Source organism: Cygnus atratus, chromosome 19 (genome assembly GCF_013377495.2).
Source record: "Cygnus atratus isolate AKBS03 ecotype Queensland, Australia chromosome 19, CAtr_DNAZoo_HiC_assembly, whole genome shotgun sequence".
Lineage (NCBI taxonomy): Eukaryota > Metazoa > Chordata > Aves > Anseriformes > Anatidae > Cygnus > Cygnus atratus.
The window spans coordinates 1,826,514-1,850,430 of NC_066380.1; the positions used below are offsets into that span (position 1 = coordinate 1,826,514).

The window sequence follows — 23,917 nt, forward strand, 5'->3', positions numbered from 1 at the left end:
GATCTAATAGTATTACATACAGAATCTACCCAGCAAGCAGAATGAGGACAGCAGAAAGAAAAAGAAGGAATTCACGCACAAAGGAGGGGAATCAAAACACAAAAGACATTTGTAAAGAAAAGCCACTAGCCAGAATGAGCATGTCAAAGAGATTAGAGAGTTGCCTGAGGGAAAACGAAATGAGGGGAGATGGCGCATTACAAGTACTGGAGCTGGACTTGATGAAATGTGATAAAAGAAATTTTAAAAGATATGAAACTTCTTGAATCTGCATGCTGATGTTGGGAACCACCTCACACCCCAGTAATGACAGTCCTGCACAAACCCCTGCAACCCTGCCACCTGACCAACTTACTCCTTTCAGAGCGAGCGTTTGGCTGCTGTTGGCACTGCTATCTGCGCAGATAGGTGAAGACTCAACACCAGCTTCCAGCTCCAAAGTGTTCTTTTCTATCAGTGTAAGGCCGTAACACGTATCATGCTCTGTGAAGCATGCTCTGTGAAGCATTGAAACAGAAATGGGAGGCTCTGGTAATTCTGCTCTTCCAGCTGTGTTAGAACTGTTCTGTCAGCAACATTACCTCAGATTCCTCTAGGACATGGCTGCACCTCTCTTCCTAAACTAAGAGAACTACTGTGCGTAGTGACTGTACAAAAGCATGGAATTTGGCCAGTAATGTCTGCCTTGAAGAGGAGCTCAGGTGATGGACGGATTCAGTTGTTAATACCACCTCAGCACAGCCTTTTTTTCCCCAGCAATTAGTGCTCAGCACACAGACCCTGGGGTGTGATCTTAACTGGCGAGAAAACTGTTGAGGAAACTGAGACATTCAAGGAAGAAGCAAGAGAAGAATCGAGATCCTGGCACAAAGTTATGGCTGCACTGAAGGAAATGTGTTGGAATAACTACAACATACAGGATGTCTCTAGGCCTGGAGAATCCCAGGGTGGGAGAAGAGGGGAAGAACTCAGCTGGAATTCAGAAAAAACAACAGAGCAGTAGAACTACGTGGAGTGGGTTTTCTGACTTATCAGTGGATTGAAGGACTCTCCAAGCTGCAAGAGGCAGATTTGCGGTCGGACTTACGGGGAGAGGCTGTCAAATGTACCGGAGAGACAGTTAGGTTCAGCACAGCCCCGAGTGGTTGACACGCCGCCCATTTGAGATCAGAGCTGTTAATGTTTACCAGGGCAAAGAGAATAGCATTAGACTGAGTAACAAAAGCAGAGATGCCACGAATTTTTGCCTTTCTGAGAAGGCCAGGCGGGCAGACAGGCGCCAGCTGGCAGCAGGAGAGCGCCCCAGTACCCCCTGCCCCTCTCCCAGCCCAACCGTGTCTCCTCTGGCCATGCTCTGCCCACGGAGCAGCAGCAGGACACCTGCCTGCGCTGCTTCCCAGGCTCCCAGCTGACACCTGTGGGTGAGCGCTTCACACCAGGTGGCAAATTAGTCCCCATGGGGAGTGCACAACCCGGGGCTGGTGGCTAATTAAACACCAAGCTTTCCCATGGGACGCAGCTGGTTTGATTTCTCGATTATTTGTTGGAAATGGGTGAAAAGAACGAGCTGGCACTTCAGGTCTTTACACACTGCTGTCTAACCTCACGGCTCACGAGCAGGCAAAGGAAACGCTCAGCAGCAGAGAGAAGGGCAGCTTTTCCTAGAGAAACTAAAAACAAGCGTTGTCTTTATTGCTGCCGCTGTTTCTGCCAGCAAACAGCCAGCCTTCAGAGCACTAAGGCAGGAGGAGGAAAAGGCCTCTAAAACAACAACATATTCTGGCTCTCCTAGAAGCTGGTGCAGTGTCAGCCTTGAGTCTGAAGCAGTTTTTAAAACAAACTGGTAACAGAGAAGACTGCACCAGAGTTCTACAAATCTGGCTAACAACAGATTTTTCCTGGAAGCCGCTGTGAGCCCTTACTTAGCAGTTAGCCCAGTGCTGCTTCCCAGTGCTGCTGACTCGTTATACACCTTGTGATGATCAAACCCTTTGTCAGCCAGCTTTCTTGCCCTCTCGTCTCCTCTATTATCACCAATAATTTTTGTCAAATTTGTTTGAAGATCTCCAGTTTGTCAAATTCTTCAGTTACACCACAGTAAGACAGGAGACTTCTGTTATGTATTGCTTCCTAGATGCTAGTTTCATCTCAGCAGAGGGGTCTGTAGTTTTGGGTTTGGCTGCAGAGTACCAAGTGTAAATGAAGAGGGGGATTCCAGCAAAGTAAAGGAACTTTCCCTACTTCAGAAAAAAACAAGATTTTGAAAAAGGAAGTTTAAAACTAATTTGCTTCTCTAAGGAAAGCTTAGACATCTTTTTCTAGGTATATATTAAAAACAATTTACTCTTACCAAGTCTTCTATGTACCCTTTAAATTTCTTAGCTCAAATGTTTACTATTGCTCTTACTCTTGATAGTTCAAATAATGCTGCCAATGTGATTCATTACATCATTAGATTTTAAAATGTGTAATGAGTTTCTTATAAAGACTAAAAAGTGCAAATTAGTGGAATTCGTTATCTGAAAAATGAGACAAGTGTTAGTTAAAAGGCTACTATCTGGAGACAATTATTTTCAAACATTCCAGCTAATTTAGCAGCATTCAAACTAACAGTCCCAGTAACCACAGGGGCTGGGTCAGAAACATACAATCACAAGTTGGTAAGCTTTAACAGTCTGCATTATTTTCAAGGGGAAATCTATTCTCTAAATTCTGAAGTGTTACTGATGTGGTAAGAACACTCTTGTTCCGTAGCTGCGTTCTGCATATCCGTATGTTCAGCACTCTCTGACTGAAGGTAAGGATTTACTGGTTGCTATTAGTAAGCAAAGATTCGTTGAGCATACTGTAAGAGTCATATACTTCAACAGATACACAAATTAAAAGAAAAACTCACATAAACAGAAAGATTCTAATTTATCTGTCACATGCCAAAAAACCTGAAGGATGAGGACTATTCACGGGCCCAGCTCTTGAAACATGCGAGTTCAGCAGGGCTTCCCGGCCAACGCTGGCGTGCCCTCTCCCCGTAAGACAACTGAATTCCTAGCAACCTTTCCCTGGTGCATCCTAATTAGGGTTTGTATTATGACCAAAAGAAAAATGGGGGGGAGGAAGGGAGAGGTGGGAGGAGAGAGAGAATTAGCAGCACCAAACAGACCCGGCCACAATTATATTTGCACAATTACTGCCATTTCCATGGCAACTCGCTGATTTGACCTCTCTCCCACCGTGCACTACTGCTCAAGGAGACAGTGGGGGAGGAGATGGAGAAGTGCACAGGGCAGCAGAGGGTTTGTCCCCTGAGTTAAAACAAAAACTACTTCTCAATAGAGGAGTTTAAAAATCATTAAAAGAAAAAGGGAAATTGCAAAACAATTCTCTGCAAAGCAGATGTAATGTTTCAGAGAACGAGCAGGAGACACCGGTGTGTTTACAAAGGACACCTGAGCAGAAAGCAAGGACCCGTGCCTCAGAACAACTCCCAGTTTGACTGCTGCAGGCACCCAGCTTTCCGAACAAGTCAGAATCATAGCACAGATGCCTATGGAGCATGCTGGCTGCTCTCCGTTTATCTTGAGGCAACAAGGAAATTGCTGGCCTTAAAGTTTTCAAAACAAAACTTTAGGTCTCTTCAGAATAAAAACATTCTGCCTTCCTAGTGAATTCAGTCCTTAGCACGCCTCCAGCTACCACGACGCGCACGACCAGCCCCCTGCCCTGGGCAGGCACGCAAGCATTCAGGACACATTGCAATTACTGTACAGAGCTCATTACCTGCTAGCAGAAAAACTCCCTTCAGGATCACGCCAATCAGCACAGATTTCATGGCCGGCTCCTTGTGGACATTTGTGACAGTAAAGGAAGAAAAGTGGGGGTGACCGGGGGTGGGGGATGGCAAAAAGGCTGCACTGGAACGGCAGAACGTGCGTAAGCGCTCCCCGATGCCAGTCAGACAAAAAGGGATTGGAGATGGAACCGGCCAATATAGCAGAGACCTGCGCCGCAGCGAGATCTAATCCAGCCCTGCTTTAACCCTCCCCAGCTGGCCTCTGTCAGTGCTGACACGAAGAATGCGTATGGCAGGGGGTGCGCGCTGCATGATGCTAATACCCTGCAGTGCCCGCGGCATTAGCGCCAGCAGCAGAGGGTCAGGAGACAATCTCCTGCCCTCACCACCCCTCAGGTGAATCTGCCAAGTTCCGTCATCAAGGCCAGAATACGGATTTTTCTTTTTACAGGATAAGACCAAAAGCTGGGTTTCCATCCCCAAACCACATGGATACGGGGAGTTCCGAAGGCAGCATGCAGCCCCTGCCCTGCGGTGCTTTCAGCGCTGGGACCGGGGACCAGCACTTCGTGCAGTTTTCTCCCTCCATCTGCCCCTTTCCGTGCATTTGCGCGCACAAACATTTCCACTGTACAACAGTCACAAAGACAAGTCTCAAGGTTTAACTACCACAATCTGTTTCTCTCAAATTGAACTGAATGGAAGGAAATTCCCTGCTCTATGCTGAGTGCACCAGCTCAACCATGGGACTGCAGAATCAAAGCTCACTATCTCCATTAGCAACCTTATAAAATCAGATGTTGCAATTTCATTTTTTCCTCTGTGGATCCGGTTTTGCAAAAAAGAAAAAAAAAAATGTGGCTACTCTGATACTGTAAGGTTCCTAGAAGAGGAACTGCACTTTCACATTGTGAGGAACCTGGAGAAGGTTGTTATTTCTGCGAAGAAATGTTATCTGGGAGCTTCTCCCCAAACTTCAGGACTCTGTTAGTATCAATTTCAGATCCAAGCAAACACAAACTCCCAGAAATCAGAGTATTAGCAGTATGACTTTGAGGTATTAAAAGAAAGCATTCCAAGAACTCTGGCTGTTTGTTTACTTTCTTCTGAGTGAGCTCAGTCCAAACATACCAGTCAATTTCATATATATTTTAAGTGGGAGGGATATGGCGAGTATTTGTTTGGAGTTAAAACTTCCCAGATAGCCCTATCTGGGTTGTATGTATGCATCGTCCTATCCCAGCACCAATTTTAAATGCTATTTATAACAGCTAGGATGACCCTTCTGTTCCTGTTCAAGAGAAAACAAGAGTGTGCTTATTCAACTGTCTACTGCAACAATGAAGTATAACAGTGTGAAGACTGGAGAACATTACATCTCTTTAGGAAGATCCACGTTTTGATTTCTGTACACCCACAGGTATACACTTACATACACACATACACAGCCTCTGTACACTGCTGATTGGAAATGCAGATATTGAACTCATCCATGTAGCACAAGGCAGCACAGATTCTGATCCCCTACTTGTCACTACATCTTTCTAAATTCATTACATTAATATTGCTAATTACAACCTGCAACTGCTTCTTTTCCCAGGGTCAGGTTAAGGATATATAACAGACTAGGGTTCTGTTAGAGACATATCATGAGGATGGGAAAATCCACTGTCATGAAAATTCTAAAGAGTACAAAGATATGGAAGATAAAATACTTAAATAAGATGTCTTCCAAGCCAACTTATAATGTTCTTTGAAACTGAAAGATTCTAAAGAAATGAAAGGATCAGGTGATTCGTTTTCTAGATGTTTTAATTCCCCATTCCTACACACTGGCAATCGTGCGAGTTACAAGATTAAGTCACACAGTTTAAATTCAGAGAATTATTTTGTACCTAATCATTTGTAAAAATTCTTGAGGAAGGTCAAGATAACGCTAAATATTTCAGAGGGTTCATAACAGAAAAATGACAGAAAATGGATGCGATTGATAGATAGAAATTTCCAATTTTCACACACGTTCCTTGTGCTCAAGCAATTGAAATGTTTTAAAGAAATAGCCAAATTCTACCTAAGTGGTAACATGTTGCAGGTTAAAAGTCAGTTCTCTTTCCAAACAGAGGCACCGGTCTTCCTTTTTGTCCTGGCCTAAACTATTGTCTACAATATACGTGATGGACTGAAATTATTCCTACATGTAAATAACCAATTTTGTCTTTTTTCCTAAAAGATTGACTTTTCCTAGCATGCTTTTTCTCTTGACCACAACTGACATAATTTCCAAGACTATGCAAGAATCTTTCTCCTTCTCACTTCATTTAATACCCATGAAATCTTTTAATTCACACTTCTTACATCCTCTCAGGGCACATCCTCTACTAAAGCACAAACTAAGGCACTGGACCAACTCTTCAGGACCTATTACGTACTTCTCCCAAGAACGAGGCGCTGCTTCTGTGACAACCACATTTCAGAGAAAGAACTTTCTCATCTCCCTCCAATGCTGTAGCCTAAGACAGCACTGAGGCAGTTAATTTGCAAAGAATGAATTTCTCCTGACTTGCATTGTTATCCCAACACCCCCCAAATTCTTCAGACTGAAGAAAAAAAATACAGAAAGAACCTCCTGCTGCCCCAAGAAAGCATTCCTCAGAGTAGCAAGTTCACTTTAATCAGTGGAGGCAGCTTAAACCCAAGTTCATGGCAGATCTAAGCTGCCACAGAAATGTGTTTGGAGCAGAAACGTTATGGGAAGCTTCACAAAGTTGTTCTGTGATCCTAATATGAAGTAATAAGCTGTTTACCCAGCATGACTGTACTGAGATTAATTGACAAAGGAGGGGAGATTAATTGCTATTATTTCCCTGTCAGCTTCACTCCTCCACATGCACTCGCTGATCTCACAGAGACTGCTCCCAGCCTTTCACTGTGTTAACGTGTCAGAACTACCTCAGCTGAAACAAAGTCCTTCACCAAAAGCAATATCCAGAAGAGCAACCTGCTTCTAATCCCCTTCAAGTACTAATGAACCCAAATTTGATGCACCAGAATGAACTCCAGCACTCCTTTGCCCACCATCCTGTTCCTGTCAGCTTTTCCGCCTATGAGCATGCTAAGAATTGGAAAGGATTAAACAGATCAGTCTGGCAAAGCAAAATGAAATTCTGAACACTGTGAGGGGTACTGGGGCACTGAAGGAAGAAAAGGGAATAGGGCACGTACGTGAGAGGGAATTTTGACAAGTAGGATGAACGTTAAGCCAGCACACAAGATCTCAGTTCATGAGTGCAGCACTGTAACTACCCAAGAAGTAGCAATGCAGAGTTTAGGTAAAAGCCTATTTTCAAAAGCCTCACCTAAAAAAGCATTTTTTTTCTTGGTCTAGCCTACCTCAGGAATCCAAAGCAAACCAAATACACCACAAAACCATACAAAGAATTCAGACAGTAACAGAATGCGATAACTAGGAGTGGACTTGAGATTCTGAGAGTGAAATACCTGTGTAATGGGTCTTCCCAGGAAACAACTGGACAGACTTCTACACAGCTCAACCATTATGGCCAGAGAAGGAAAAACAGGAAACTCCCATGTAATAAAGACCTAAGACTATGGAATGCTGCTACCTGCTGTTCCAAGAAGTTAAAAACTTCTCCTTTATTCAGGTTGGAGGGTTTTCTTTTTTCCCCACCAGATGGCAGCCTAGGAACACCACGGAAAGGTTACATCCACCTCAACAATGCACAAATAGATCATGCTAGGGGCCACCTTCTACCTTCTTATAAACTATTTTGGTGTTAAATTGTTCAAAACAGAGAGTATATATAGAATCTGAAGATGAAGAAGACTAAGAACAACTATTCTGTACTGAGGTGAGGTTTAGTATTAGTCAGCAGTGCACCTTCCCAACAAAGCTGATGTGCAGTACTCGCTATCCCCTAGTTTCTCAGCTAGAAAATTGAGACCCATTAGGGTCAGGCAGGGCATTTGTGTACGAATCCAGACTCCCCACTCCCTTGTAAACAGAGAAGGCTTCATTTGCTGGCATCACAAAGACCTTTTGACCTCCTAACATTGCAAATTACTGCCTCCAGCCCCAAATCCCTGGCTCTTATTATCCAGGGGTGTTAGGGAATGGATAGGGAATAGATATGTTTTACAGATGTTTTATGTGCTGGTGGATCCAACCTGGTACAATCAGTAGCTTGTGACATCCAGAGTTTTAAATGCCTTTTTTTCATTTATAGTTTCTATTTGAAAGTGGTTTTTGTTCACATTCATCGTGTGTATATACAAAAAATAGTTCTCCTGCTGAACTTTCAGTCCGGGATACAGGCCTGCTAGATGTAAGAGTCTAAGAGTCTTAGACTCTTCTACATAGCTGATCTTCTCTCTCAAAATCTAGTCCATAGTCTAATCTACTTGCTTGACCAAAATCACATAGTTCTCTCTTGACATTTGAGTGCTGAACTGCAGAATTCCCTCTGCACAACTACTGAGCCCCCCACAATTTATCTCAGTCCTGCTTAGCATCCTGGGCTACCCAAGACTGGAATCCAGTCCTGCAGCCAGGCAGTAATACAGCAACTCAGCATTAAACAGACTGACCTGATTCCAGCCACCTGCCTTTGCCAGCATTACCTGAATAACCTGGTAGGCAACGGCAAAGAAAGCCGTCAACAAGGTCCACGCAGTGCCCTCCATTCTGACAAGGCTGCGACTCGCACTCATCAATGTTCATAAAGCAGGTCTCCCCTTTGAAGTGAAAATACAAACAGCCATCTTGAGTGCATGCATGCATCAGTGAAGGAGACGATATGAATGACAACTGCATTCCTAACGTTTTGCAGCTCTTTTTGTCATCTAAAAAGGCAGAAGAATTCCTTGAACTATAGTGTGTCTCTGCAGAACACTCTGGCAAATAGATACCATCATTGAAACAATTATGAAAAATGAAGTAAGGAAAGGCTGAGTGATTTGCCAGTGTCATGCAAGGGAGCGGGGCAGGATCAGGACTTCTGAACCATTCCCCTCTGCACAATTGTGGACCATACTCATTTTTTTCTTTAAAAAAGAATGAACTATTATTGTTAGCTCCTATTTCCAGGGAATTTCCACAGCTCTTAAATCCATGTTTTATAGATATTTATAAACCAGGGAAATGGTGGGTAGTATTTCAGTTGAACATCATTTCTATCTACTCAAACCACAGGTGCAGTGAGGTTGCAACATTTACTGCATAGCTCACCTGCAAAGCCTGGTTGGCACCAACAGAGGAAACCAGCTGCTTGGCTATAGCTGAAATCACTGGGGAAGTCAGGTCGTGTTCCGTAATAGGACTGGTTGGATCGTTCAAGGCATACACCTCTGTTGTAACAGGGATCTGTTGCACACTCATCCACGTCCTCTTCACAGTGCCGTCCTGTGTAACCTGCCAGGAAGACAGTGTAAACATCACGTACCATTTCACTAGAACTAGTCACCCAAATATTGTGGCTGCCTTGAAAGTAAGAATAAAAGCCAAAAGACGCTGCAGCTCATCAAGTAGGGAGTCTCAGAGTCCTCCAGTTTCTCCAGTATGTCAAAGGCAAGAGCCAGATAACCAATTTGCAGGGAACTATTAACTATTTAAAAAAAAAAAAAAAAAAACAGAAAAAACCATGATGGGAAAATGCAGAAAAGAGAAGGGAAATTTAATGGTTGAGAATCAGTGTGCCTTTCCCAACAAAGGGATCAATTAGATCCTGGAATGAACTGTAAAGGCAAACGGTGGCAGCCTCACTGTTTTGAATAATCTAAAAAATCACGCTGGACCATGCAGTACAATTGTTCATTCCTTACTTCTTCAACAGGACAATTTAGCATGCCCTCTCCATTGCAATGTGCCTACATGCTGGCATAAGAAAATAGATTTCTAACCTACCTGGCCAACAGGCACAGCTGTAGTTCTTGATTCCTTCAACACACGTGGCATTGTTCAGACAGGGCTCAGAGGCACACTCCAGGATATCCAACTCACAGTGGTCCCCTTCAAAGCCTGTGTCACTGCAGTCACAATGGTAACTGTGGGGCAACAAAACAGAGCAATGCAGGAGGCTCTTAATTTCACTGCTGAGTCCCGTGTGAGAAAAGAGCAAATGAAGCTGGAGTTCGTCCTCAAACCCACTTGTGGGGCAGAAGAAAAAGACATTTCCATCCACACAAACAGGCCATGCTAATGAGAGAGCAGACCAACCCAGCAGTCTCTGAGCTCACAACGTCTGTGAAAAGGCAGATTCACACACACAGGTATGTTCTCAGCAGCTGCCTTTGCTGATCAAGATCTGCAAATTACTTCCCTTTGCATCTGGTATGTCAGCTGGAAGCAATAACAGGAGCCATCTTCTACCTTTCTTTGAGCATCCTAGGAGTTTTGCTACTGGTAGGGGTCCTCTCACATACTGCTATTAATCACTCTCAACCACTGCCACTGGGACCACTGGGATGTAGGAAGGACTAAATCCAATTCTTCTGATGGATTTCTACTCTAATTTGACAGGTTCCACTAAGCAGAACTTTAGATCAGTACTGGTATCCAACTGTCCAAACACTGATTTCTCACCTGTTAATGAAGTCATGGCACGTCCCGTTGTGCTGGCACGGCTGGCTCTCACACTCGTTGATGTCCACCTCACACTGGATTCCTCGGTAACCGGGTGCACAGGTGCATGTGTAGAACCCGATGTGATCTATGCACGAGGCCCCATTCTGGCAAGGGTATGAAGCACATTCATCTATTTCAGCATCACAGTTTATACCTTGGTTACAAAAGGGAGAAATAACTGTGTTAAAAACCCAGGTAAGCATATCTGTGCTGCCTCCACTTCTGAGCTGGAATCACAAAAGCCATCAATCCTAAGGTTATCAACTCTAACTGGTTAGCATAATGATCTTCTCTAATTTTGCCATAAGAACATTGGGAGCTTATGAACAGTATGTAATTCTTACAAATTAAGGACCTTTAATTTTTACTTGGAAACAAAATTATTTTGTTTAGGCTTTTGGATTTCAGTCTTACAACAAAACTAAGAATAGTTTCCAGAATTTACGAAGGTTTTGTTTCTTTCATTCAGATTCGTTGAAGTAGTCAATCAGCCAGCACTTCACAAATGACATCCGTTTTCTGAATAAGCCATAAAATCTTGATCTTACTTGCATGCACTCCTTAAAAATTTAAGGACAGCTGTTTTGGCTGGGGATCCTTTTGGGGGAGGGAGGACAGGGATGAGAAAAGAAGATCACGCTGCTAGTTAGCGTTATTTAAATTTTTATATATAATATAACTCTTACAGTTTTAGACATGGTACTCTTCACTTGTGTTGAACTGCTATTAACCAGATCCAGTGTTCTACATCAGAGGCAGATGCATTTTGGGAATGGGAAAAGTGATCTCTACCTGCTTCTCCAAAACATTGTTCCATTTGTTTAAATAATTGTAACTTGCTTTGAGACACCTAGGAAAAAAGCATTAAAGCAATGCAAAATGCTAATTACAGTGATACTAGATAATAGTAAGCCATCATATTATGAAACGTTACTAAAAATTAGGCATTAGCTCCAATGTTACTAGTCAAGAGTAGTAAGTCAGGCATTTTTGGTCCAAAAATTTTGGTGCCAGCTTTCACTGTTTCATGTGAAACATGAAACCCCGCCATGCAAACCTCTCTGCAACAACCTTGCCCTACTGTATTCAACCACTTTAGGCTGTCTATGGCCTGACATCACCTCCAAACATTAGTCATTATTATAGTCATAATTAGTCATTGCAGCACCTGCCAATCCATCTAATCTCTCCTGCTTGGTAAAGGCTAAAAACATGGACAAGGCCATCCTAATCCTCAGGAATGTGGGCCCCCTAAGCTGCAGTTTCAAACCTGTCAATACCCATACAAAACTTCCTTCACCCAAATTCCGGCTGAGAACACCAGGAAACAACCTGCCTTGGCAGCCAGTGGTGCTAGAACCTCTGAGTTCAGGACAAAGTACTAGATCACAGGCTCATATGCAACATCAGAGTAACTCAGAGTACAACAAACTCCTCCAGCTACCTGGATTATTTTATCACTTCCCTGGCAGGGGAATCCCGCAATCCTTATTTGAAGATTCAGGAAAAGGTACAAAAAAGCTGATTTGCAGAGAGAATCACATTTAATACTCAAAATCAATGGTAATTGTAAGGCCTACAGAATTCTGCTTTTTTCCTCCCTTGACTCTGTTCATTTTTATCAGAGAGTGACTCAGCATCACTAACCGCATTCCTGACGTTGTAACTTCTCTTCATTCCACTGGTAATCAGCAGCATTCCTTCACAGCAACCTAACTCTTGAATCACTTCAGTCTGTGACAGTGAGGAAGGCTGAGAAAGTTCACGTGCTAAGTGGTACCAGGCAGCCAGGGGTGCAGTACAGCCGCATTCCTCTCCGATAAGCAAGGCTAGAGAAAGGAGAACCCCCCCGCTGCCTCCCTCACAGATAACTTGCAGGTGGAGATTACTCTCTGAGTCACCATTAGCACAGATGCACATAAAAGGGATACTTATGCCACATGCCAAAAACATTCTCCAGACATCAAAGAACTAGAAAAGAAATCTCCAACTAAAAGCCACTCTCTTCCAAAAAAGAGTACTCCCCTCAGACAAGTCCTGCAGGACAGGACAAAGAACTGCAAGTCAGACAGACTCAGCTATACCTGTTAGGACTTAGTTATAACACTAAGCGTATTCTTCCTGATACTAAAACTCTTTCCTTGTACATCTCCTGTAATTTCCTACTGAGGCTAATCACATCTACTTGGTATCTAGCACTCCTGGCTCAGACAGTGCCCCCACCTTCCCTCTTAGATCCATGTCTCTCAACACCCACACCAACCCTGGAAATCAAAACCTCAGCTATTGCCTGGAAGCCATGAAAACAAGCACTATGCCATCATTCACACATGGTACAAAATGCTCAAAAAATCTGACTTGTGCAACAGAGACTCAGCTGTAGAACAACAGCTTCTCAGGACAGCTCCTCACATAACCAGGCACGCTGTGGAACTACATGAGCAGCAAGACGTAACCCAACCACCAGGCCAGTACACGAGCATGAAAGGTACCTGTGTAGCCGGGGATGCACTTGCACAAATAGTGATCCATCTCATTCAGGCAGGTGCCATTGTTTTTACAGGGCCGGGACGCACACTCGTTGATGTCTATTTCACAGTTGTATCCTTGGAACCCAGGCACACAGAAACAGCTATACTCATTCACCCTGTCTCGGCAGATGGCTCCGTTCTGGCACGGGTTGGAGGCGCACTCATCAATGTTGTCTTTGCAGTGGGCCCCAGTGAAGCCAGGTTGGCAGATGCAGGCATAGTCCCCAGGACCCTCAACACACGTCCCATTATTTAGGCAGGGGTGGCTAGAGCACACAGAGCTTTCTGTTTGGCAGCCTTCTCCATCCAGTCCTGTTTGGCATTTACAGGTGTATCCATTTATACTATCCACGCATTCAAAATGAGGATCTTTACAGGGGTTGCTCTCACACTCGTTAATGTTAATGTTACAATCACTACCTGTAAAGCCAGGCATACAGATGCACTCATATTCCAGGAGTCCTTCGGTCCCGTTGCAAACACTATGGGCAGGGCAATCATGTTTGATGCACGCGTCATAGAGAATTTCACAGTTTGTGCCCGTGTAGGCTACAGGCTGTGTGGGACAGGTGCACTGATAACCCACTTCCAGATCCTTACAGCTCCCACCATTTTCACACGGGGATGATGAACAGCTGCTATCAGTTTCAGAGGATGAAGTTCCTGTTGAGAAAACGGACATTGTTTTAGTCAGCATTAAGTAGCCCTACAGAAGAAAGCTCTTCTGCCGATCACCATGTGCATCTCAGAGGTTGCCAACCTACAACCTTACACAGCAGGAAATCTTTAGGTGTTAGGAGAAGAGCAGAGATCGATGAGGTTCATGCTGATGGCCCTAACTATTAATATCTGCAAATTTAATTCACATAAACAAGATTACACAGGCACATGATAGAGAAAACAACAAAAAATGTTCAATGTGTGTATTTGTCAAGGGAGAATGGCAGACGAATAGGAGGAATCCTCATTTCTTTTCCAAATGAAATTTTAAATTCACTTTGTGAAATAATCTGACTGGTCAAAGGGAAAAACAGCCCAGAGAACAAGAGCTAACTGCCTTGGTATTGGAATTAGGATACATGCCCTGGATTTGATGACACAATTATATACTTGCAAAAGAAAAATAAAAATAGCATAAAGGGAGAGAGGCAATGCAAACAGTCTCCCCTCACAAAGACAGCAGTCATTAGCTTCCCATCCCACTGCAGCTTTCTGGTATCAGGCTTTCTCTTCTGCTTTGGTTCCCATTCCAGGATGCACAGGAGAGAAGCTGAGGGGCAGACACCCCAGGCTGGTTCCCACATAGCTGTTACAAAGCATCTGACATGGAAGTAACTCTGCAAACAACTATACAGCAGGTGTTTTGGAAATGTCTGCAAAAAAACGGCCACAAAGCAGAGGTAAAGCTCAGGAAACAGCAAATGTTGTCTGAGAAGTGGCTACTGCTTCTGGTGAGGCACTCCTGCCTTTGCCTCACGTTGAGAGTCAAGGACCACTAGCACTTAGCCTTCTCCTCGCATGCCATCGCACACAGCTCTCTGCCTGTTTTGCTGCGTCGTGTGTAACCGTGGGCAGCCTGTGACAGGGACCTGGCCCCAGGATGGTCCCCAGCCACCAGCAGAGCACAGCCACTTACTCAAAGGGCCGGGGCCACCGGCAGAGCATGGCCAGTTACTGAAACACCGGCCGGGCCCGCACAGCTCTCAGCACCGCAGCTCACTGCCCCCGGCCCTCGCCACGTTTCTGCCAGCCGCGAGAAGTTCCAGCGCGCTGTGCTCCACGCTAAGGACGTGCCGGGATCACACACCACCACCACCGCACCCCTTCTGGGCTGACCTTAGTCATTCTCTCGTTCATGCTGTCACTACCCCAGCCCATTTTTGGTTACATTTGCCTTGCCCTGGTGCACCTCCTACACACCCAGCAGTTAATCTGTGTCAGTGGCTTTCTGTCAGCTCCGGCCCCATCAGCTCCCCAGTCCCTTTGTGCGCGAAGGTGGAGGCATCCGGCTTTAGGGCCTGAAAGGGATTCAGAGGAGACTTTGGTTTACAAAAGCCTGCCCCTACCCTGACCTCCCCCTAATTCCTCCCACCGAAAGACTGCAGTGTTTCTAAGTCTTCTTTTAAGAGGCAGTGTCGATGGGGGAGGGAGGGTATTCAGGGATTTAGACGGCCCCTTCCCCTCCTTCTCAGCATCATCCCTGTCGCCCACCCTCCCCTTCCTCTCCCATGTGATGCCAGGGATTGCTGCTGAGCGTGCACTGTCCAGCAGGCTCATTATTCTGCCGTGAACCCTTTTATTCTCAGATTCCCAGTCAGGCAGAAAACAAGGATGACGGAATCTGCCTGGAATCCCTGTAGCAATTAGAGTGGGAGCCCAGGAAACCATTCCCAAAAGCTTTCCTAGGCAGGAGATCCGAGCCTTTGTACGCTTAATGAGGAGCCAGGCCCAGCCCACGCCTTCCAGAGGCCAGGAGCACAGCCTGTGACAAAAAAAGAGCCCAAGCCCACTGTGTGCTCAGGACGATTTCTCCGATTTGCAGCACAGAAATTAACGTTTCCACAGTCACCCAAGCACTGCTGGCGTAGGCTGGCTGCAGTCTCGTCAAGGACTACGTGCACTTTTCTGTTTCCATTATAAGCAGACTGGCTACACGTTTCTTGCAAATAAATGTCAAATCTGACATTTCCTGTCTTCTCCAAAGCCCTTTCACAACACACACACCTCTCGGTACCCCCTCTGATTTGGTTCACTGTACGACAGCAGTGCTCAATCACCTGTGCTAGCTGCTAATGCCTGTCCATGGCACAAAACTTGGGTGAGAACTGCACGTCCCCACACTTGGAGATACAACGGGGCCGAAGAGACACCAAGTCAAGCAAATATGAAGTTTCATTAAAAAGTCAAAAGACCCTCTTGGCTTACCAAAAAAAGGCAGTAGAGAGGGAGAACCCCAGCCTCCTCTGAGGTCACTATGGCTGTGAACAGCAGCAGCAGCAAACTTGTTATGTGTACTCATAACCAGCTGTATCTCCACATCAGTTACGTACAGGATTGCAGAGAGAAACTTCATTTCCTGCACTGTTACCGGATTAGCTTTAGCTACTGGTGACCAAATGTTACCTGAGTTACGTCTAAGAGTGGTGACTTCAGCAGGACCTTATTCTGCAGAAAAATGTTGCCCTTTTTGGATTAGTAATTAATGAACAGTGCATGTTGTCGCATTGGTCCAAAGCTTCTGATTCCATCTGTCAGGGGTCTCCATGGCTAGCAAAAAAACAAATTCTGCTTTCTGGATTTAATCTTCTAATTGTAAATTTAAAACATTCATGGCCTCAGGCAGAAAAGGCAGCTGGACGCACTGGGTGCTGAGCCAAGTTGAAAGTAAAAACCCTCTTCACTACTTGATCTTCCTAACTAGTCTCAGCTCGGGCTGAACACAGCAGTGGTCATTAAAGAACCGTGGCACCTGTTGGAATTTAATATCAAACAGGTAATTAGTGAAGGCTCCTTTCCACTCCACTTTAGCCCCTGTGAGAACTCTGACTGGAGATGCTTCAAGCACAGCACTGGCACCTTTCCACATCAAAAGATGAACATTACCTGTGTGCGTCAATTAACCTCTTCCCTTAACACCCTGGTGCTAGGCAAGGAGACAGGTAATTACCAGAGACAGCAAAGTTCTCAAAACAAGAAGGAAGACACATTTCTATTTCCATCTCTCCCCTCAAAGCCTGAAATGCCCACTGGAGCTAAGCAGCTGGCCTCTGGCAGGGATGCCCGGGCAGGCAGCCACACTACTACAATATTCCCCCTGGATAAAACATGACCCCGTGTAAATACAGCACAGCCCTAACATCCATCCAGTGGCAATGCTAAAGTTTTGGCTAAATAATTTGTCACAGAGGAGACATTACTTCTCGGCAGATCTTATTACAAAGCCATCTCACAAAGGGGGACTTCAGCAGTGAGAAGTGAGTGGAGCACTTGTGGCATCACCGGAGAGCTACACACAGTCTGCAAGAATCCAGTGTCCTGAGCGGGTATCAAGGATGGAGGCTGCCGCCTAGACTGAGAACACACATGATTTTTTTAGCTCGGTTTTTGATATTTTCATCTATCAGCCCAAGGGCATACAGTAATTCCTCTAAATTTTGGCATAAATTACTATGTGAATGTGAATTGCATATGAATATGCAATAAATGCTAATAAAGCATAACAAATAAATTAGCGTTTCCTGCTACACCGCATCCATATAATGACTATAAAAACAGACAATTCAGACCATGCTGTTTTATGAAAATTGTGAAAATAAGGTCAAAAGAAGTCACTGAATTACTGGAGTTTATAGCTTTCCACAAAAGTTTATGTTGCTAGATCAGCATTTCTCCTTTACCTTTCACAAGAACATTACAAATCAGTGATGTTTTTAAGTAGAAAAACAACAACCACTATACTGCAGTCATGCCATCCTGCAGCCCTATGCTGGAATGAAACTGGAGAAGACACAGTTTCTTTGAAGAATATGTTCCAGGCATTTAGGGGTGGATTAAGAGGAACTTCAAAGGCTATAGAGTCAGATATAAAGCATTCCTTGAGCTCTGTCAGGATAGGTCTGGTTTTGCACTTTAAAAGAAGCTAACGAAGGTTTTCCCTAAAAGAGGGGGGTTTGTGACCTTCTGTATCACTTTAAGGCAAATGAGCTGCTTTTCTGGGCTTTAATAATTGGCTTTAATAGTTTTATACTTTATATCTTTATTAAATATTCTTGTCAAAGGGCAGTTGCAACAGCCACCTTTTTATCTATAAAATAAGAAATCAGAAATTATTGAGATGCAGGGCAATCTTGTTTTTAAAGCCCATAAGTTGCAGTGAAGTGACTTCTTTCACAGATTCCCCTCCATTCTGGTATTTTGTTAGCACTACCAGCTGAAGGCACCCCTTAACTGTCACTCTAGCACGTACTCACTGACAACGATATCATGCCTGGCTGATAACTACCTTCAAGGTGCTCTTAGCAGTCACTTAAAATTCCAGCAGGAAAGTGGCATGTGTTAGGTTATCAGCCCAGAGATCATCTTGTCTTCTTCACACTGAAGGACAGCATTGACATGTGACTAACGTTTGTTTGGTTTTTAATTATATTTAATGCTTCATTCAAATGGCACAATATTATCTCAACACACACTAGAAAATTATAAGCAGTCAGCGGTACCTCCCTGAACACATCTGCACACATGTGCACTGCACCGAGTACATCTTCTTTTAGTCACCCTCTCCTGACTATCATCTCTCTTACTAATGCTCATAATCATAGACACAAATGCCTTAAGAGTCAGGATGCCAGAAAATTATTACCTGGCCTGGCAAAAACTTGATGTGAGCTTAGGCAGGCCAATTCCATTTTCCTTATCAGATTGTCCAGCTTATACAATAGATACTATTATACATTCTCACAAGTCTCCTCTAAGATTAAATTATTCAAAGCCTTTAATGCTCTACATCAGAGGTATTACAGAACTAAAAAGTTAGATTTTTCTACTCGCTATGACATGTTTTATTTCTGCACATAATGCAAGTATTACAGCTGCCTATCACAAGGAGAGATGGTCACAGAAAAGGGTGCATTTTGTTCCTGTTTCTGGATTCACACCAACACTATCAAACACATTTTCACTAGTTCCAGGATGTGAAACTTGCCCACTTCTACACCTGCCAGGCGTGGCTTTGAGCATTCCCAGATGCCTGAATCACCTCCAGAAGCAGACAATGCCCAGCAGGAGTAGGTAGGCTCTGGAGCCCCGGGCAATGTCAGATTGGGTACTTTACCTGGACTAATTATGGGAGCACTAATGATAGAAGGCATTGTCTGTCCTACCTTTGGGTCAATCTTAAGTGGGGCTTTTTGAGACAAAAGTATGAGAATCTTGCCTGCATGGCTCTAACTTCTGTCATCCCCCTCAGCTTCCCTCTCCCAGAAGGGCCGCAGGGATGTGAAATGCCATGCGGAAGCTGCAAGGCTTCTGGCAGGGAACCAGGCTCCACGCGGCACCAACAGCCTCGCACAAGTCCCACACCAGGAACATACAGTCAGCTCCTCAAGGAGCAGGGCTCCCACAGGGAGGAGAAAAGAGTTTACACACTTCATCTCCTAAATTAGCACTTCTGCTTTCCATTATGCAACTTGCATCTCTGATTTAGGCATATTCTCCTCTATTATTTTAATGATATACTTTGGGAAAAGACTACTTCATGCTTACAAGTCTTACTTTATGTTTCCAAAGTTACGATCCGTACATTAAGCATTACATATGTTTGTGCATGGATTTGCCCTGTTGAATTCCTTGGCCTTCATGCTGTTTTACACCTTGCCCCCTCTGGTTGCCATCATTCATGAAAAGGTTCAGGAGACTTGTGGAGAAAAGGGCTTCCTTCAGGTGGATTTCACCCACCCGCTCACTGCAACAACTCGAAAAAAGACAAATTACAACCAAGAGGAGAGAAAAGCAGGCTTCCCAACAGCAGCCCCTAACTGCACCGCAACGGCTGAGCTAGAGGAACCCACAAAGAGCCTGAGGGGTGAAGGCTCAGGAGCCCACCCCGATGCGACTCCAGCAGGGCTCCCGCTGACCACCCTGGCACGTTTCCTGCTGGGGAAAGGCAGCGAGGCGGAAGGTAGAGAGAGGAGCCCTCCACCTCAGGTATCCGAGAGCTTAGCTAGCAGTTGTGTCACCCACTAAAGGAATGGAAAGAGTTCGGTTTCCTTGGCAACAGGAAGGCATGTGCTTATATTAGTAAATCCCTGCTGACCTCTGCTGATCTTTCCCTGTCCTGGTCAGTGTACAGGATTAGTGACAGGGCGCACACCACCGCCTGCTCCCGGGTCCCACACAGCACAACGAGGCCCGGGCAGGCTGAGAAGGGGCTTTGCTGCTGCTTGCCCTCCCTCCCTCCCCCCACACTTGCTAACTGCAGAGGGCGAGCCTATCTGCTGGGAAGAGCAGTGACCAAACAAAACCAAATCCTTCCTTAGGAAGAGCCTTCAGTTTACCTGCCCCGGGAGCACACCGCACCTCTTCGGGGACACTTTTTGCATCCTAGGGCCTTTGAAGCCCCACGTTGTTCTTGGCACAGAACGCAGAAAAACACGCGCTGATATATCTGCTGGCTGCATCTAAACATAGTTATCATCTGAGGCTACCAGTTCATCAGATCTGGTAAGTTTTGTGAAGCAAGACATGGCACTATGACAAAAAAAATCTCAAAAAAAGATCAGATAATCACAACGTGCTGGCAACCAGCAGGTGACCTCTGAGGCAATACTGAATAAACGGCCCAGGAAGGTGCTAGAGATCCTACCAATGCCTGCAGCATCTTTCAGAGGAGTCAATTTTAAAAGAGATTCACTATTCATGGCCTTTATATGGATCAGTTCAGACTCAGGGTTTTCCTATCCAAAGTTTTAGATGGATACTGCGTGCTTCTCACTTGCCAGCCTACTTCTTGGGTTGCTTCCTGTGTTACTGAAGGCAACAGGTTCCAAACCACAACACTTGCATGCTAGTTTTTGGTGTGGCAGAAGTTTTTCCATGCCAGATATGCATACAGACTACAAACAGAAACTACTGGCGAAGAATTTATAGGGGTCTAGATCACTAGACTACCATGAAGACAGGCATAAGGAGATGTGGCTCAGCTTCCCCTTGTGAAATAAGCATAACATTACTCCCTCAAAGAAGCAGACTGCTTGTTCCTGGCTCTTTCCCACCTAGCTTATCCAGTGGATTGCTGAAAGGTGCCACATGGTGGGCAGCAATCCACAGGGCAGAGCAGTGCCAATATAATGGCCAGAGGCATTCACAGCATTAATCAGAAGCACCGCTTCAGGGAATTAAACTTACTCTTAACAAACAGCCAGCTAGATCTTTCTCATGACCTGTTCAATGTTTTAACACATCTATGAAGATGTACCTCCCACTATCTTTCCTCTAGAACCTAGAGAAAGATACAAGCTATAAATAAATGGTTTTGATAGTGTTGCATATATTGCCACAGTAACTCTTTGATCTTCTGTTCTTACAACATCCCCGTATTTCCCCTCAATAAACACTCCTCCAAGCTGACCTTCATGGCTTGCACTTCTCTGATCTCTCAGCCATTTCCACAGATCAAATACTGAGACGGGGGTTTCCTGCGTGGTCAGTTAAATAAAATGAGTCATAAGCTTTAATTTCCAATTCTAATTTAAATTTACTGACAATCAACAGAGTTGAAAGGATTGCATTTCTTTGTTTCCATGTTTAGAAGAGGGTAAGATTTAAACTGGCTGGATGTCCCAGCTAATCTCAAGAGCCCGCATTAGAGCAAACAGCAAACTGCCAGAAAAAAGTTTTGCCTGCACGTGTTCTCTCTCAATAGGCATCCAAAGCATTTTACAAGCCAAAGGTATGTGAGTTACTGTGCTTGTTGTTGCCTAGAGTTGTGGAAACAGAAATGAGCAGACACTTGGTTCTGTTCTCCAGAATCTACTTTCGAACACAACTTAAGCTGAGAGCTCTTCTGTCCATTACACAGCAAGCAGCACTAAAACTGCAGTCACATGCAGAGGCTATCCCACTCTCCCTCCAGAGTTTATGTTAAACAACTGGAGATAGCGTGGATCTGGGAGCCGGGTGGTCTTGCAGTTACAGTTTGCAACTGGCCATCTGGATAACCAGCATTTTCTCAACAAATTCTAAGCAAATAACTTAGCTACACTGTGCCTCAATGGTATTTTGACTCAGCCAATTAGAAATAACAAAAGTAGCCCTATGCCTCACAAGGGCAAGAAAAGGCATTTCCTTATGGCCTTAAGAGCTCCACAGGTGCCACATAAATACCACCAGTCGGTACAGGTAAAACCTGGCTGAACTCCCCTTGCAAAATAGGAGCAGGTGTAAAGACTGTGGAAACCGGGGCTTGCCTTGAGTTTTACTGGCTATGTTGAGATGTCATCCACCATCCAAAAGAAAAAGACATTCTCAGTAAAATACTGTTCCAGAGAAGAGCTTCACCCAAACGGGGAAAGCTATCGGTGCAGCGGTCAAACAGCACCAACCCCCAGCCCACGCCAACTCTGGCAGCCACGTACCCCGCGTCTGTGCAACGGGCCTTCCTTCCCCCTGCACAGCACAAAGGCTCCATGACTGCCTCCCACTTCAAACCAGTAGCTATGGTTACTAGATACAAAAGACAGTCCTGCTGCTTCCCTGTGGCCAGAGGAATTCCAGGCACTTGGAGCCAATGCACCACACAAAGAAGCTGGTAGGAGGAAAAAAAAAAGAACCCAGAAACAACAGAGTTTGACTTCATATTCATAGTTGGAGGTGATCAGAGAAAAGTCAATTTAGGGAGGCTTCAGAGGAAAAAAAAAAAACAAAAAACTGTTGGGGAATGAAAAGAAAGCTGAAAAAGGCCATAAACATCACCCACTAGTGTGAGAAACACCCAAATGCAGCATCCAGCAGGTATGAGCAGAGAGAAGGCACTTTGATTGTAGTTTTATCTTTACTTTTTCACATCCTTGTTCACTGCTGTTCTATCTGAGTGGCAACCAAACAGGACTTTTATATACATACATTGGCCTGGCGGCGCTGAGAAGAGCATAAGGAGGCCTGTTCAACCCCAATCATATTTTCCAGTAAAAGGTTGGACATGTTCCTGACATGACCTTATAATCCCTAGATGACTAAAACAGATGTCTAGGCCCAGCAGATCTCCAGGCACCCATTCCAGAAGAAACAAACATATTTTTTAGGGACCATAAGAAATTGTATACAAGGGTGACTTCTGAAGCCCAAAGACACATTCCTGTGAAGCTGCAGAACCCCAGTATGCTCAAGTATGTTCTGTGGCTAGAAAGTAAGTTTTCATTGTGGAAAAAAATACTAAAAAAAGCAAGCAACCAAACAACAACAACAAGAAGCAGCAATGTTGTTACCTCATCACCTCGTTACCTCTTCTGTTACCTCATCACTTCTTGCACTTTCAGGACGGATCTACTTTCTTCAAAATCTCTAAGAGAGAATACTCATGCACTGTCTTCTTCCTCCACATTTTGCACCAGAGATACCTGACACTTGAATGTACTTCTATACTCCCCTAGATACACTCCTCTTTTGCCTTATTTCTGAAGGATACAGAATGGAAATAAAGCTGTGTTTCTTCTGTATGGGCACAGCTGTGAAATTTAGAACTTTTCAGCGGAGCAAGCGGTAAGTACAATAGCTGAGTACTTCCTTACACGAAAGTGCACACGCTTTTAGCTCTAGTGAATAAATGCACTCACAAGTGCACAGGGGGAAGGACAAAAGGAGACAAGAAATAAATAGAGGGAAAAACTTATCTAGACTTAAATGTCTTTTATCTTCCTGACAAGAAGTTTTCAGGCTCCAAATCTAACCATGACAGTAGCATTTTGTTCAGTTACGTTTGCAATACAAGGGCAGATCACAGACCTGATCTAAAGTTACCGCATACTATCTGGGTAAGAATCAGGCACAGAAGACAAAAACTTACCCCAAAACAAGAGGAAAAGTGGCAGCAGGAGAGCAGCACCGCACACCCTGGATGTAGTTTCCTTTAATTCCATGACAAGTCTAAGAGCGGCTGCTCCAAAAGCCTCCAGGAGAACCGGCAGCTGCACGTCAGTGAGGAGCGGCTCTCCCTACATCACGGGCTTGGCGGCACTGTCTCCAGGAGAGGCACCCCCTCCATGCCGTCGGACTGGGGACTAGCACTAACGCCGTGGACAGAGTCCCCGTGCGCCCCGCACCGCTTCGCTCGCGTTCCCGGAGCACAGGGAAAACGCTGCCTGGATCGCCTGGAGCGAACTGCGGGGGCCCAGCTGCCGGCCCCACGGCACTGCGGCTGCGGGGCACCCCGGCACTGCGGGGGGAGCGACGGGGACGTGCACT

At 44.8% G+C, this 23,917-nt stretch overlaps 1 protein-coding gene across 1 annotated transcript in view; it reads right to left on the reverse strand.

Moving 5' to 3' along the window:
• The window catches only part of CRB2 (crumbs cell polarity complex component 2), a 36,531-nt gene extending 12,939 nt beyond the window's left edge, over positions 1-23,592 (reverse strand). Inside the window, exons 1-6 of the mRNA XM_035555439.1 lie at positions 23,520-23,592; positions 12,923-13,624; positions 10,389-10,584; positions 9,711-9,850; positions 9,036-9,218; positions 8,429-8,542 (exon numbers count right to left, since the gene is read on the reverse strand). Of these exons, the coding sequence (XP_035411332.1) occupies positions 8,429-8,542; positions 9,036-9,218; positions 9,711-9,850; positions 10,389-10,584; positions 12,923-13,624; positions 23,520-23,592 (1,408 nt within the window). The remainder of the gene's footprint in view (positions 1-8,428; positions 8,543-9,035; positions 9,219-9,710; positions 9,851-10,388; positions 10,585-12,922; positions 13,625-23,519) is intronic.
• Positions 23,593-23,917: the final 325 nt, after the last annotated feature.